The 17,474-nt window shown below is 45.4% G+C and overlaps 1 protein-coding gene across 1 annotated transcript in view; it reads right to left on the bottom strand.

Annotated features, from left to right (window-relative positions):
- Nucleotides 1-17,474, bottom strand: part of LOC130391754 (neuroendocrine convertase 1-like) — a 93,618-nt gene that overhangs the window by 66,829 nt on the left and 9,315 nt on the right. The window contains exons 3-4 of the mRNA XM_056602012.1: nucleotides 8,980-9,072; nucleotides 1,206-1,287 (exon numbers count right to left, since the gene is read on the bottom strand). Of these exons, the coding sequence (XP_056457987.1) occupies nucleotides 1,206-1,287; nucleotides 8,980-9,072 (175 nt within the window). The remainder of the gene's footprint in view (nucleotides 1-1,205; nucleotides 1,288-8,979; nucleotides 9,073-17,474) is intronic.

Raw genomic sequence — 17,474 nt, 5'->3', positions numbered from 1 at the left:
CGGGTACACGCTACACTTACGGCATCCCCTCCCCCTCCCCGCCCCAAACAGACAGCCCTACCCCACACTGCTTTACTGTGGCTGACGCAAATTGACAAAGTCTGCCACCTTCTACAAGAGATTTCTTAAGTTTGGTTTTTGCTTTGTTTCTTCGCCTCATCCTTTGCTTTTGACTTTTTGACTCTGAACGTAGCGCGGCATCTCCTTGTGCCTCATTCGGAGAGAGAGGGGGAGTGAGAGCGAGAAAACGATAGAGATAGTGAGAGAGCGCGATGGAGAGAGAAAGATAGTGGGAGTGTGCAAGAAGGCAAAAAACATTGCTTACCACGCTCAGTGTGTGAGTCATCGCGCCACTAACGGCCACCACCGCTACCTTCCCTTTCTCCCAAAGCCAACACCTCCTTCTCCCACCCCCCATCCACCTTCTCCTCGACCAACTCCACCTCCCCCGTCACTCCCACCACCTCCATCCCCAACGCCACTCCCACCACCTCCACCTCCACCTTCACTCCCAGCGTGTGCTCAAGAAGGGCCTCTCTGCCGTGTGTGAAGGAACCACACGGTACGGCGCAGGTGTTACCCTGTGACATAGCCGCAGGCGTGCCTGAAGGAATTAGGCTTGTTGTGGTTCTTCAACAATGTTTAAGTTGATCCCAGTGGGTTTAGCAAGTCATTTCCAGACAAGGTGTTTTTTCATGTCGGATAGGAAATAACAATTGCCGAAACATGAGAAAAAAAGTCTTTATGTCCAAATGTACCTTAGCGCCTACAAAGATAAACTGGCTCCTTCAAATTGAGTGGCACGGTTCGATTTAAGCTTTGATCATTGGATAAACGTTTGACTGAAACGATTCATACTTCAAATGACTGGAATCACTGGTCCGATCTAAGAAATTGCAATAATGAATTGTGTGTATTCATTATTCCAATTATTACATGTAATTGTTAAAGCACATTGCTAAATAGCAAGCACAATATGTTTTCAGTCTCCAAACACTGAAACATTTGATGAACTCACTGCTCAAAATAAAAACACCCAAAACTTTAATTTTCCATTGGAACGAGAAGAGAAAAAATAACGGTAATATATTCAGAATTCCAATAAGCAATGACCTCAGGCATAATAAAAAATTAACTGCACCCCTGCAGGTATTACTGGTGCAAAACAAACCAGGTAAAAAAATCTGCCATCCATCACTTCTCACCGTGAACTTGACTCGCGTCCAGTTGTGTGATAGAGAAACGTTTGTCTCTATGGAAACCCTGCTGCCTCTGGAGCCAAACCACCTGCAGAACCAACCACACAGCTGCTTATTAATCGTTATACCAGCATCCCAGAACCCGACTGAATCAGAAGCATAATATTTACAACACTTTTTTAGCTTGAGTTTTTGGTGCATGCATTTATAATACATTTTTGTTGTGTAACTAAATGGGAAGTTTTAATTAGCATTTTTGAACTGTTTTCAAATCCATAAAATTGTAGGAGAGTAAAAGCAAATGAGTTATTTTATTCTGCTCTCATCTCATGCTTCGCTGTTGGCAAAGAGAGTGGCCCATCTATACAAGTACTGGGGATGTATACCGGGAAAAAATCAGGAAAAGGGTTTCCATCTCACCCTTTTCCCCTGAATCGTCTAATCGGGCTGATAAGAATGATAAAAACCTTCACGTTACTTCCAATATACACACACACACATACAAATATAAACAAACAACATACACACACACACACACTCTTTTCTCTAGCCTCTGCTTTGATCTGATGGGAAGCTGGCCCTTGTGAATGAAAGAAAAGAAAGAAAGAAATCAAACAGCGCACCTGCACACACACACACACACTTGCACACACACACACAATTCCAGGCCCCTGCTGTCGTCTGCCACTTAAATGTGAGTGGAAGAGGTTGAAAATAAATACAATCGGGAGCCGGCAGCAGCCTTTTATGTCCTGAAAGCCTCGTTGCTGTATTTGCCTGCGTTCCTCAATTAGGTCCAATTAACGAGAACTCAGGTCCATGAACACCAAGAGGCACGCATGCAACTGGGCTGGAGTGCATGTGAGTGTAGTCCATGTGTGTGTGTGTGTGTGTGTGTGTGTGTGTGTGTGTGTGTGTGTGTGTGTGTGTGTGTGTTTGTGTGTGTGTGTGTGTTTATGTGTATGCTTGGTGTAGAGGGGTTATCTTCAAGCTTACATTCCTCCACTTAAATAATGATTCATTTGAACAATAATACCAAATGTAAGGTGACGATGACACATATCATAACATAGAAATCCCCCCAAACCCCATTCACACACGCACACACACACAGACACACACACGCACACACAAACACACGCACACACACACACACACAGGGGGACTGGGACTTGATGGTGCGTGTGCCCCCATGTACTTTGCACCTCCCCTCTTGTGCAGGAGCTGCCAGGACACAGGTGATCAATACACATGATAGGGAGCTAATCGCTCTCTGTCAAACCAGGCCCTGCCAGCTACTAATGGCACACGCTCACCAGGGAATGTGTATGTGTGTGTGTGTGTGTCTTAATGGCAGATTGAGACTCTTTAGGGAGGCTCACTCAAGGTTGGGCTCAGGGAATGAGGGGCAATTGACCAGACTGTCTGTGACACTGACCCTTCCTCTGTCAGCGCATTCATCATCCAGCCATAACACACACACACACACACACACACACACACACACACACACACACACACACACACACACACACACACACACACACACACACACACACACACACACACACACACACACAAAGACACACATGTACTACAAACGAAAAGAGCAAGGCGAACAAAAGTCAAGCGGTGCGTAAACACAAGCCTACACACCAAGTACGTTCAACATTTAATCACATTTTACTTTTTAATCACATTTTATTTTTTAATCCGGGGGGCAGACAGACCTACAGACAGAGACGGGGACAGATCGATCAGAAGTGTTCGTACATGAGAACGGCGGCCAGCATTAGGGCAGAGAGAGTGGGTGAATGTGGGTGAACGAGTGAGGTTGAGTGTGTTTCCAAGGTGATGAAGGGGAGGGGGGGGGGTAGGGGTTGGGGGGGGAGGGGTGGGGGGGGCGCTAGGCAGGCTGCAGCTGCGGCGATGTGATAGGAGCAGAGCAGACGCCGCGGCGCACAGATACCGCCGCTGACATTTCGGGCTCCGCTGCCCTTCCCCGGATCCCCCCCCCAGGGAGCAGGGCTGGCCCGCTGTCAATCACCCCGGCGCTCCTGTCACTCTGGCGACCACGCCACCTTGGCCCGTCCCGGTCCGTCCTCCTGGCCCTCCAGAACGGCCACAGAGCCGCCTGCCAAGAACCATTACTGCGGCGCACCGGGACCAGGGAACAGCAAACAAGGCCCTGGACAACACTCCTGTCACTCCGCCGGGGACACGGCAGACCCCTCTGCTGCTGTACTCCCCTCGGCTGCCGGGCTATCCTGCTGTCCTGACTCACTGTCAGTCTACCTGTCTCTCTCTCTCCCTCCCTCTCTCTCCCTCTCTCTCTCCCTCTCTCTCTCTCTCTGTCTCCCTCTCTCTCTCTCTCTGTCTCCCTCTCTCTCTCTCTCTCTCTGGCTTTCCTCTCAGGCCACACGGTTAGTCACAACCATGGAAATGGAGCGAGAGAGAGAGAGAGATAGAGATGGATCGAGAGAGATTTCCAGGTGGTTGTAATGGTCTGACAACACTCTGATGTATTTGAACGAGGGGAAGGGGGGGGGGGGATTGGGGGTTGGGGGGGGGGTCCCAGACTCTACAGCCTGAAGGGAGAGGAAAGCAAGAAAACATTTGGAGGGAAAAAAAAATCCTATCCTTCGTTCAGCCAACCTCTTGGCCTCTCCCCCCTACCCCCCTACCCCCCCACTCCACTCCACCTCCTCTCCTCTACCCACTACCTCCCCCTTCCTCTTCCCCGTCTCTCAGTCTATCTCTCTCCCTCCCCCCCCACTCCATCTCTTCTCGCCATAACCCTCCCCCGCCCTCCCTCCACCATCTCTCTCCCTCTCTCCCTCTCTTCCTCCAACTCCACCTCTCTCCGTAACCTCCCCCATCTCTCCCTCCCTCCCTGCCTCCCTCCCTCCATCCATCCCGCGCTCTCTCCCCAGCTCTCCTCTGTGCTGCCCTTCGGTGTCGTTCACTCCATTGTGTCAGCCTTCAGAAGTGCTCAGTTTGAGTGGCAGGCCGTCACAGATCAGCTCCCTGCTAAAGCGGGCCGGCGGGGCCGGGGTGACGGGCCAGGAAGGGATCTAAGTGGGTTTATCAGCGGCTCTCAACGCCTCTCCGGCTCCCTGACACAAAAGCGAGGGGGTATTAGACATCTAAAGCAAACCAAAAAGCGTGAAAGCTCCTTATAGGGCCGTGGGACTGTGGATGTGACCGGGGTCTTAAGAAACGGAGTGGAAAAAAAAAAAAAACGGGGGAAAAAAACATTAAAGATTTAGAAAATAGTATTGTGTATGTTTATGGACGTCCTGTCACTGTTATTTGTTTGTGGAAGGAGCGTGGACAGGGATGATTAAAAGAGAAAAAATGATGTGTGATGACGTGTGTGTGTGTGTGTGTGTGTGTGTGTGTGTGTGTGTGTGTGTGTGTGTGTGTGTGTGTGTGTGTGTGTGTGTGTGTGTGTGTGTGTGTGTGTGTGTGTGTGTGTGTGTGTGTGTGTGTGTGTGTGGAGAGCAGTAGACGGAGAATCCAAGAGTGTGCTTCTATCGGATCAAGGCTGAACCTTAAACCAAGCAGTACCTTTCAAGCAGCACGCTATTGATCTACTGTAGGTTCCCAGTATGCACGTCTTATTAGAAATAGAGTGGAATCCACCGCCCCCCCCTTTCTCTCTGTATGGGTGAGTGCTTATATTGGAGCAGAACTCTGTCTGTCTGTCTGTCTGTCTGTCTGTCTGTCTGTCTGTCTGTCTGTCTGTCTGTCTGTCTGTCTGTCTGTCTGTCTGTCTATCTATATAGGCACATAAAAACATATATATATATATATATATATATACACACACACACTCACACACAGACAAACACACACACACATATGTATATATATACAGATATACACATCCGTCGCCTTGAGTTGTGTGTGTGTGTGTGTGTGTGTGTGTGCTCGCGTGTGTGTGCGTGCGTGTATGTGCGTGCGAATATAAACATGTGTGTGTGTAAAGATGTATGTGTGTGTGTGTGTAAACATGTATGTGTGTGTGTGTGTGTGGTTTTGTGTGTCTATAAGCCATATATATATATCTATATACATACACACACACACACACACACACAAAACCATTATAGAGAGAGAGCAAGAGGCAGACAGACAGACAGACAAGAGAGGAGGGCGAGAGAAATACAGAGAGAAATAGAAAAAGAGAGGGAACAAGTGCCTACACATGGTGGTATCAGTTAGTAGACACTAGCAGGGGGTCAGCGGGTGAGATGTTCTGTTAAAGGTCACTGTATGGTTCACACTTTATGGTTCACACTGTTTGATTCACTGAGAGCAGTGTATGGACAGTAGTGGAGTACAGTGTGTCAGAGTATATGGCTGTATTGGATATGTATGTGTGAGTGCATGTGTGTTTGTGTGTGTGCGTGTATTGGATATGTATGTGTGAATGCATGCGTGTTTGTGTGAGTGCGTGTATTGGATATGTGCATGTGCGTGTGGTTTTGGACATATTTTTGTTTGCGCTTTTGTGTTTGTGTGTGTCTTTGTGTGTATATTGGTGCGCGCACACGTGTGTGTGTGTGTGTATGTGTGTGTGTTTGTGTGTGCGTTTGTGTGATATATGTGTGTTAGCGCGTCTGTGAATGTTAGCTAGTAGTGTGATAGGGTGCATGGGTGTGTTGGATGTGTGTGATATCAGTTATTGTCTATGGGTAGTGGGTGTGTGTGCCAGTTAGTGTTTTTTTTGCTGCTGGGTGTGCGCACGAGTCCACATGCAGGAGCTAGGAGATTATAATAAATAACAACAACAATGGTGATAAAAGTGTGTGATGTAAGAGAAGACAGAAATGGCCGGGCTAGAGGGAAAAACAAAGAACCGAAAGGAGGTAAGACAGACAGAGATTGTGTGGCTCTCTTTTTATCAGCGAGAGAGAGAGAGAGAGAGAGAGAGAGAGAGAGAGAGAGAGAGAGAGAGAGAGAGAGAGAGAGAGAGAGGAACCACAAGAATGGACAGGGGAAGACAGTTAATAATAGAATAGAGAGCATGAGAGAGAGAGAGAGAGAGAGAGAGAGAGAGAGAGAGAGAGAGAGAGAGAGAGAGAGAGAGAGAGAGATCTCATTCTGTTGTATGTCACATGGACAAGCTCTGTGAAACAGCATTACTGTCAGAGCAAAGCGATCCGTCGCCTGGAGTCGCACTCACACTCAAAGACTAGAGTACTATGTACATCAACAGATACACACATTTATATATGTATACACAACATTTGTGTGGGATTGTGTGCATGCGCGTGCACACAATCGCGCGCATGCGTGCGTGTGTGTTTAGGGTGCGTGTGTGTGTGTGTGTGTGTGTGTCTGTGTTTAGGGTGCGTGCGTGCGTAAACATGTATGTGGCCGTTTATGTGTGTGTGTAAAGATATATGTGTGTGTGTGTGTGTGTACACATGTGTGTGTGTGTGTGTACACGTGTGTGTGTGTGTGTGTGTGTGTGTGTGTGTGTGTGTGTGTGTGTGTGTGTGTGTGTGTGTGTGTGTGTGTGTGTGTGTGTGTGTCTATAAGCCTTATGGGTTTTTGGTGCCTCAGACCTCTTTGAAGCCTGAGCTGAGCTGTTTCCTCAGCCTGGGTAATTATGTCATTAGCAGCATGATTAACACAATGGCTAATTGTTGCTTTGCCAAGACGAGATAGAGTGTGTGGCTGCACGGGCTTGCGTTTACACAGTGGCAAAACACACCCACACACGCCATGTAGAAGCACACACGCATACATGTAGAAACACATAGTAGTCACAGAGGACAAGACTCTGTTGTTGTCATCTGTAAAGCCATGGCGCTGTGCATGCTCAGTTCAGTTTATCAAAGCTGAATATCGCTGTAGTATAGCTCTTTTAAATGTAAATTCTACATTCATGGTCTTTAAGGTTGTTTATTAAAATTAGGTTAGTATCAGAGAGAGAAATTTATATCTATCGTTCATAAGGTCCTGTGCTGTTCTGTCGTCAATTTCTAGAGCGTAGAAACTACTAACAGTCCATCAGTTAGAGAACAAGTGAAAATTGATTCTGTGGATTAATAAGCAATCAGATTTGGGTAGAGTAGAGTTTATCTTTTGTACTTTGGGCAAAGCTATTTACTGTAGCCAACATACAAACAGTGTTCACCTGAGCCATTGTAAATAATCCTCCTATAAGCCTATTACAATATTGACCATTTTCAAATGTAACACAAATACACACACACACACACACACACACACACACACACACACACACACACAAACACACACACACACTGACACCACTACTGAAATAGCTTCCTGGACGAGGAAATGTTCAAATATTTTTTCAATTGGGTTTAAGAGAATGTCTCCGGAGCAGAGCTGAAAGGATGTTGAAAGTGCAGATATGGGATTGGAAAGAAATACGAAATTCAGGATATGCAATTGTTCATCACGCCAACACATTATTATCGGTGCAATCCATTACATATGTAGCCGATAAACCAATATGGTGCATTCCGGGGCGCAAATTAATTTACGCCTAAAGTTAAGATGACAAGAAGAGAATTAAAGTAAGAGTTTAAAATTAAATCATGAGCTGTACATGGGCTCACTGGCGAGCAAGTATGAATTACTTAAATTAATCACAAACACGCACACCACGTAGATTAGTATCCAGACTCCCGAAGTTTTAAAACTGCTATTCACTTTCTCTCCTTTCTTTCTACCAAACCTTTGTGTATGTGCGTGCGTAGGTGTTTATGTGTGTGTGTATGCATGTATATATACGTTTGTGTGTGTGTGTGTGTGTGCGTGCGTGCATTTGTGTGGCTGTAGCTGTGGGTCTAAATGTATGTGGTTTCATGTTCCGTGCGTGTGCGTGTGCGTGTGTGTGTGGAGTCGGTGGGTAGATCTGCGCGGGGGCCAAACGCGTGTGTCACGGGGATGTCTCTGTGGGTGACCGTTTCCGTGGCAACAGAACAGGGGTCACAGAGGCTGTTCTCGCACCAAGGGTTATGCAAAATGGTTTTTGGTGAGTGAGGAGGTGTATTTGTGTGTGGGTGGGCAAAAAAAAAATGAATGAATTTGGGAGGAACAGTGGTCAACTCTAGCAAGGTAAACAACCTTCAGCTCTTACACAAACAATCTGTTATTTTTGTTCTCTCTCCCTCTCTCTTCCACCTTCTAATCAACACCAGATCTGATTAAAACGGCCAGCACCAGCCAAATAATCCCTCATTTGCATATGCATGCCGTATGAAATTAAAAACTATGCCAGAGTGTGAATGCATTGTTTTGACTGGGCCCCGTTAGTGTTTCAGTCACAGTCGAAGCCGCCTCGCTTCCAGTATCAGTTGTTCAGTAAAGATTGGGCTTCGACCAAAATTGTACTCCCAATAAAGGGTTCAAAACTAGCACTGCCACAAGCCAACGATGGCAAGATTTTACCATTTCGCAGGTCATTTTTCTAAATAAAAAAATCTGGGTATCATATTACAACAGTTGCTTGGCCGGAAGAGTTTTCCACTCTGTCAGGTAAAAAGACAAAATTGTCAAAGTCTACTTCGGACGCTGCAAATAAAAGGTGCTGCATAAGAAGACTCTGAGTGCGACAGCCTCCTTCATGCTATACGAGCAATGGTTCGATAAAAAAATCCATCGTCAAAGCAGTATCATATCGGCTTTTTTGGTTTAATACATAGTCTGGACCATTTATGGATCAAGTGATGAAACTGGAAAGACCTGCTGTGGACAGAGAGAATGAGTGATGGAAGAGGAGGGCCGAACCAACCCCCGCTGTGTGTTGGAGTTGTGCCTCCAGGGGGGCTTGGTCCTGGGGCTCCCTGCTGTCCTTCAGGCTGTACACATTCTCCAGACTGCCAACCTATCAGCGATAGGGAACAGAGATACATAGTCACTTTGGATACTTTCTGGACGTAGATGGCCTGGAAAAACAATGGATGGCCCAACATGAATTTAAACTGCCAGCACGGATGCAAAGTGGATTTCCGGGATTCATTTAGACAGTTTGTATAATCTAGGAAACTGTATTTTGTGTTTTGTTTTGTAAAAACAATTCAATATTTTGGTATTTCAAGGAGGCAAATAAAAAAGCAATCTCTCTGCAGGCAATTCGACATCAAAAAAATAAAACGGATGAGAACTGTGGTACAGTATGGGCAATTCAAAAACATAATACAGTCACCCTTTAATCACACCGAATGACCTGAACACAACAGGAATTCACCATTTCCCCAAGCCATCTGCCCTCTGAGGCCTTGATCCGAGAGGTGGGCAGGAAATCAAATAGCACACAGTTTATCTAACCTTATCCTGGGCTTTTCATTTCCAAGCCTTATAAACTCAATCGCATTGACCGCCTGGGAGAGTTAGAACTAACTAAGTGAAATCTACTCGGCGGCAATTGTGTCCATGGCCAATGTGTGTGTGTGTGTGTGTGTGTGTGTGCATGTGTATGTGTATGTGTGTGTATGTGTATGTGTGTATGTGTATGTGTGTGTGTCTCGGTCCATGTGCATGCCAGTGTGTACAGAGCTGATTCTATCTTCCTTCACTTTCATTCTCTCTATTTTCTGTCCCTGAGGTGCATCAGGCCTGAGACTGCAGAGTAAATTGTTCCAAATTGAGTTCCTTCTTGCCGGCAGATACAAGCCACATCCCGACCGTTTAGAGAAAGACACAGGGGGAGAGCGAGAGAGAGACTGAAAGAGAGAGAGAGGGGGAGGAGGGAGAGAGAGAGAGAGAGCAAAACAATCACTGTACCTCTGCTTGCTTAAGAATTTCTCTCTCTAATTTCTGCTACTCTCTGTTGCAAGGATCTCTCCCTCTCTCCTTTGATTTCCCCGTTGCTCCACGGTGACTCCCTTCACATTATTCCTTTACTGCTCGTGTTTCATATCGCTCCCCCACGTGCATGCCCCTGCTCCGCCTTTGTCTCTATCCGCCCCAACAGGAGACCCAGACACATTTTCATCTTCTTTTTGTAATCTCCTTCTAGATCATTCGTCCTTCCCCTTCCGTCTCCTCCTCTCCTCCATCTTTGTTCCTGGTCTCTGACGCTGTCTCCCCTGCTCCTTCGACTCCCTCCGTAGCCAAAACATCCCTCCCTCTAATCCCTCGGCTTTCCACCAAGTCGCCCTCCTCCTTAACTGTCCTCTCCTCCTTCCCTCTTTAGTCGGTCCCAGCTACACACCCCCCCCCCCACCCCCATCCACCCTCCCTACCTCCCACCGTACCCCGCTCACATCCCCCCTTCCCTCCTCTCCTCTCTTTTATCTCAAACCTCTCCCTGGTCGGATGTAGCCAGTGACACACTACTCATCATCACCACCCCCCCCTCTCCACACACACACACACACACACACACACACACACACACACACACACACACACACACACACACACACACACACACACACACCAGCCCCGTCCCCAACCCCCTGTCCCCCACTGAGAGGAGCCTGGCTCTGCACTGATCACACAGTCAGGTTTGATCCAGACTCAGCTGAGCTCAGCTCAACTGAACCTAGCGTGCACACGCGCCGTACCCTCTGCCGCCACGCACACTCCATTAAACCCAGCGGGGGAGCGGTGATTGTGGCCATGGAGGTACTAATGGTTGGACTTGAAGTTGGGGGGGGGTGGACAAGAGGGGGAGGCGATTTGGAATTTTGATTATAACTTTGATTTATATTGCTGATGATGACGATGATGATGATGATGATGATGATGCCAGGGATTCCAAAAGGAGGGGAAGAACAACAACAAAAAATAATGTTTTGTTTGGGAAGATTGAAAGAGGGATTGTTTTTCAAGGATGCATCCCAGTCAGTATTGTCATGTGAATTTGAAGCAAACTTTTGCCATTTCCGTCAAAATGTGAGAATAGGCTGTGTTACGCTTGGCTATAATAAATAGGAATGGTGGCGAGAACAGGAAACAAAAAAGGTTGCCTATGCCATATGATGTTTATTTCTAGGATTAAACAGAGAGATATCTTGGTCTCCTCATCTCTCCGTTATCGAAATATCCGGGAAGACGCCGACAGCGGACACAGCTGATTTTGATGGGAAGAGGCAAAAACCTCCTCAAACAAGCAACAAATAATTGAGGAAGTTTTGGGGAATTGTGGCGTTTCCTTCTATCTTTTCTTATGCAATACTTCAAAATGGACGGAAAAATAAACTGATTGAAAAAACTGCTAGAAACAAAAGAAACAAGTGGAGTGGTGCACGCCTAATCTTGGTTCCAGCAGTCCTATTTTGTAATAGCAAAACTGCAGGGGGGAGACCGCACAGAACCAGACACTGCAAGGGGCGGAGTTATGCCTTGTTTCCGGTTTCATTATGGAGATATCACATCGAATAAACTTGAGATATTATTCTATAGTCTGATTTGTGAGACAACTAAAAACTACTGATACATGATTTGAACTCATAATGCCATCACCTGAACAAGGGTTGTTTTTTTCTGTTGCACCCAAACAGAACAGTACTTCCTAATCTGCCCGTTTACTAAATTCGTTCTGACTCCGCCAGGCCAATAATTCATCTTCCCCTTAGAGGGGTCAGAACAACAACACATATCTCCTTCTAAACACCGCTCCTTCTCAAGAGAGATACACACACAATCACACACTCACTCATATACATTAACAACAAACACAGGAGCTGTACATCAATATTAACCGGCGGTGACATCTACCAAAACAAAACACGGACACATAAACACGCAGATTCAAGGACACACACACACACACACACACACACACACACACACACCCACACACACTTGTGCCCATGCCCTGCTAGAGCAGGTTCACAACAGAACAATATGAGGCCAATCAGGGGACTGTTGGTATGGATCTCCCTCTGCTAATGAAGGCACTTTGAAAAGGTAATCTAATTCACCGTCAGCAATTAAGGCCGGGAGCGCCTTGTCACTATCAATTATCTGCTCCTTCACTCATGTTCTCCAGTCCGGACGCAGGGCCTGCCTGACACACACAGCACTGTTGGACCAATCAGCTCGGCCAGCGAGCCAGTTATCGAGAACACTAATCATCATGGTGTTGAAAACACGCACACACACACACACACACAGTGCAGAGGAAAACACAAGGGCACCCACAATTAATGTGTTGGAGTCATTGTACTAACTGGCGGTGACTGCAGCACATCGTACAGACTGGCACGGCTTTGAAGGGTTCACATGCAGATTGAGCCCGCTACACAGCTACAGTGGTCACTGAATCTGATAGCATGTCAAATCCAGCTCCCTATTTCCTTGTGGAGCAGGCAGTGTGTATATTGGTGAGTTTAGAGATTGATGTGGCCAGCAATAGGCCAAAATAGCACAAAGAGACAACCTTGAATTACCTTGAATAATACACTAACCTCGACATTACCAGCATCTCTGTCAAATTTAGAAATACAGCTTGATTGGGGTTACTTTCTCAAAAGCATATAGTATCTGCACGTGGCCTGGGAGGATTATATTCTCGAATGAACGAGAAAAGTAAAAAGACTGCCTGAGAATCGTGTCTCCAGCTTTTCCCCTTTTCAGCTGATGTCATGATGATCAAGGCATAGCAGAGCGGCACGGAGAAGGAAGCCAGTCAGCACTTTGCCTCTGTGATTCCTCCCCTCAGTAGTGACACGGCTTAATGCTTCCAAGTCTGGGATGACTACAAGACGGCCCCATTTGTGACTCGAAAGCACAGAGGTAAAAGGAAGGCGATCACAACGTCCTGAAGGGCCTTGTGCAAAATGACACCTACTCCCTGTCCACCACTGGGTGCTGTCGCCAGCCAAACCCCCCAGCAGTGTTCCAACAGCGAACTGAGGGACTTGGACTGACATATATATTACTACGTATGAAGTACAATCAGGGGTTTAGATTAACAATTTTTCATTTAGTTCGAACATCATGTGATGTCTAAAGTCTCTGGATTGGCTGGAGTCTAAAATATGACGTATGTAACGACATTTGTGTATTCGTATGAATGTGTGTAAACAATGTAGCTCATGTAATGTAAAGAGTTAGTGCAGTGGACATGAGCATTTCAGAGTAGTAGGGTCAAATGCAGTTTTCCACCTTTTTTGTGTTACAAGTTATGCTTTTATTGCTGTCTGGAATGCACCTCCATTGTATGAAAAACTAAACAGGAAAAATGGCTTGTTCTATGTGGTATTATACGTGTCCTGTTCTCCACTCTACTGAAATGTTGTTGTGGTGTGCTGCCATTTTTAAATCTTAAAAATAGAACCATAAATCTATCTTCTCTTTAACTGTACTTCAAAGATCAAAGAAAAACGCAGAAGAGTTTGTGTGCGTGCGTGTGTGAGAAAGAGAAACGATCTATTGTGACCTATTTTATAGAAATAAAATACGAACTGTTATTTTTTCTCTTAGGAGGTCAATAACACTGCTTCCCCTCCATTACGAGGAAATATTTCACTTCTGCAAGAACTAATCTTACAGTGGGAAGGAAGGAAAATTGAGAATTTATTTTTGTACTTTGCTACGTTTCAGGGAACAGCAAATGCCCACAGGCTGAGCTTGGCAGAGGAGAGCAGATTAAGTATTAATGAATAACTAGAGCGCTCAGGCCATAAGAGAAAATTGCCAAAATTATTTGGGTAAAAGTGGAAGTTTCTTTGCCGTCATTTTCGGTTTGCCGAAATAATAGGCACCAGTCAATTCCTTGATAATCCATCCTGTTTAGTCTGATGGGGAGGTGAGGGTGCTGCCCCGGGGTGAGGGTGCGGGGGGGGAATTTAGTTCATCTTGGTGTCAGAAACGTACTATGAGAACACAAGCTCCACAGTCCTCACAAAATGAGGTCAGTTGTTAGCTATTTCTATGCTAAAACTATACCCATTGAGTCATGCCCGTTGCTTAATTAATAACAACAAAACAAAAAACAAGAACAAATGTCTTTGAAGACATCATGAAACGAAAAACAGACTTTTTCACCTTCCGTCATATAATTCACCTACACAAAGTGAGCTACACAATTTGAATATTATTTCATCAAAGTGAATAAACTTCTCTAACCCCTAAAGCTGAGGACAACGTTTCTACATATGTAAGATTTTTACATTTAATATCTCACTAACGTAACACACCGCTGCTTTATCACTTGTGCGTGATCAAATCAAATTCCTATCCTAGGATGAAATCACATTCCACAGCCCACGCTAATTACCCGTTTTATTTCATGAAAACAATCATATAACGGAGGTAAGATACTCAGAAGACTAGTTCCATGTTATCCTTAAACACAGCAGGCATCTAAACATTCAAATCATAATGCCCATTCGTATTGCATTAAGCAATGCTTCGAGTATTGCGTTGAGTATTGCTGTCCCCCTTTGAGTATCGCCGTGAGTTTAACTGAACACACGCAGTGTTTTATTACGAAGAAGCCGGTTGAGCTATCTTCAGTGTGCAAGAGACTATTTAATCATTAAGTGCAACTAGGCTAACTCAACTAGGCAACCCAAACAAATACGCTGTTAGCCTTGATGCAATACGTGGGAAGATTCCTCCAGCTACTGTCATAAGACATAACATTAAATGAACAATTAAAGAATGGGCCACCGCATGAAACCATTCTTGGTTGTGCTTGCTTTTTTTACGAAACAAACAACTAACATAATTGACCCTTGAAATGTTCACAGCAACGGCTGCCATTTCTTTGTCCAAGCGTACGCCTTGAACAAGAGTGATATTGGGGTACATTGTTGTTTGTTGATGTGTCCGATCTGGGCCGTGAAAAACACAAACCTCTCACATAATGATAACTATTTGAATTATTCTAATTATCATTAAAGCGTCAAACAACAGTGTTTCTCTGGCTGGCCTTTTGAATTGTCTTTCTTATAATATGTAAATATCCAAAGTTTGTTGTTGGCGAGGCTTTTGTTAAGTCTATTTTTTAAGGTCACCTTTCCTCCCGAAAGATTAAAACATTCTTCAATTGCAACAAAGTGAATAGTAAAACGATTGTGCTGCTTCCCTATTATATGAGACCTTTTGTTTGACTTTTGATTAAAGAGCCTATCCCTTTTACAACCATTGATTTAGAAATAAGGTACAAGAACATGCTGTCAAAAATAGAATCAACACAGGACGCATGCTTACTGTTATCTGCTTGATCTTCAGCAGGCTTTTTGAACCATGTTTTAGCAATGTTTTATTTACGTGGGCTTCAATTACACATTCTCTGAAAAGGTTTATTAATAATTTGACACGACGAGCCCCCCAACTGTATGATGCGTCTTGATTAGGTACATCGTTTGTATATCTTCATTGAGATTGTGCTCGTCTTCTTTGGGGCTTCAGAAAGACCATATTTCCTATGTCTGTATTTTAACTCATTTTATATCAGCATTAAACATGCAACATCGGTAAACATTCACATTAAGTCTGCATCGTAAATTGTGCATTGATCATTACCTTGCCAATTACATCAGATGACGCACATCATGATATTTTGGATTTGACTCAAAATACGTCCATCATAAAGCGTGCAAAAAGTTTAGATTCAAACATAAGATTACCTTATTTCATATAGATGTGTATGCAAAAGGAGTACAACATGGTGTACTGATGTTAAGATGTACAAGTAACTAAGAAAAGCAATCATTATTAATGATAAGCTATCAATGTTTCCCCGATCCATGTACTCGATCCCCCCTTCTTGACAACTTCTCTTGAAGGCCTTTCCGAAAACATGATACCGGTGCGAAATGCATTCATGGTGTATTCCACAACAACATGTTTTGCGGTTGGAGTTGAGACATAATTGCCGTCTCCATCGCCCGGTACCTCCGCTCATCTCCCCCAAGCAGAAGCGGTGTTGGACCTCGAGTAGCCAGTGTTGTGACTCATCAGTCACAGGAAACGCATCATCCCCGCCACCTGCCAACAGCTTCCGACACACACGCTGACACACAGAGGGTGGGTGCGAGAAAAAGAAAAAAGGATAGAAAAATAAAATGATAGGAGGTTGGCGGTGCGGGTGTTGGCGGTGGGGGTGGGGGCGGTAGTGATGGTGGTGGCGGAGGCGGTTTGCGGGGTAGATCAACAAGAAAGCAAACAGAGACATCAAGAGCCAATGGCGCGGCACGTAGGAGCGGCGCGCGAACCCCATAGAGAACACAGCAGCTGGCGTGCGGAGCGGCGAGTGGCCCTACGACGACTCCCGGGTCCCCGTGACAAACAACCTGTACCGCGCCGCGGGACAGCGCGCGCACACTGCGGCGGGGATCAGGATAAAGGATGCGCACACACACAGACACATGCTCACACACACACACACACACACACACACACACACACACACACACACACACACACACACACACACACACACACACACACACAGTGGGACACCCGAATAGGGTTAGCAAGCGAGCGCTACTGCTTAGTGTATTGCCAGGAAACACTTTAATGATGCAGAGCTGTTGGCGTCGTGTGGTGGTGCTTGGAGCTGAAAACATAGGTCAGATGATGTAGAAGAGGCAGGCGGGATAATGGTGGGATAAGGGAGAAAAATAAAGCGTAAGGTCAAAGATATAGGCGGTAGGATATGGAAAATATGAGTTAGATAACGTATCAATTAAAAGGGGAGATTAGATACAAATCTTCGGTGGGATAATGTTGCAACAGCAGTAATACAAGTGTCTTCTGTTTGTTCCGTATCGCTTTTCAAAGCTAGCATAAAGCTCGTGTCTTGATGCACCACAAAGCCTATTGACGGCTAACCGTGCCATGGAGCAGTGGTGTGACAAATAGTGTTCTTTGACAGAACGACAGAAGTACAACATCACCATGCCTGGTGAAAACCAGAGACGGGTCTTAAACCGACATGACGACGACGACTTAATCTGTCTCCGGTACAGAGGGAAAGTGTGCGACCCAGGAGAGCCCTTCATTTCGGTGAAAACATCGGAATAATGTGAAAACTAAAGGTTGCATGGTGTGTGCACACAGCAGACGGCGGTAAGTGACAAGCGTGGCAGAAAAGATAATCCATGCGGCTTTTAATGCGAGGCAAACAGAGCATTAAAAATATCTACCGTCGTGAATCTATAGTTTACTTTTATTGTAATGGGCTCCGAGTCCTTCTCGCGGATGCAAATTAAATCCTATTACAGGGTGTGTAAAATGCAAACTAACAATACAAAACATGCTTAGGCATGCAATTTTAGGATCCCTCCAAAGCTTCCACGTTACCCAAAAGAGCATTTTACACAC

The sequence above is a fragment of the Gadus chalcogrammus genome, chromosome 11 (assembly GCF_026213295.1).
Source record: "Gadus chalcogrammus isolate NIFS_2021 chromosome 11, NIFS_Gcha_1.0, whole genome shotgun sequence".
NCBI lineage: Eukaryota > Metazoa > Chordata > Actinopteri > Gadiformes > Gadidae > Gadus > Gadus chalcogrammus.
Note: the sequence above shows the minus strand (reverse complement) of the source record. Positions and strands in the feature narration are given on the sequence as shown.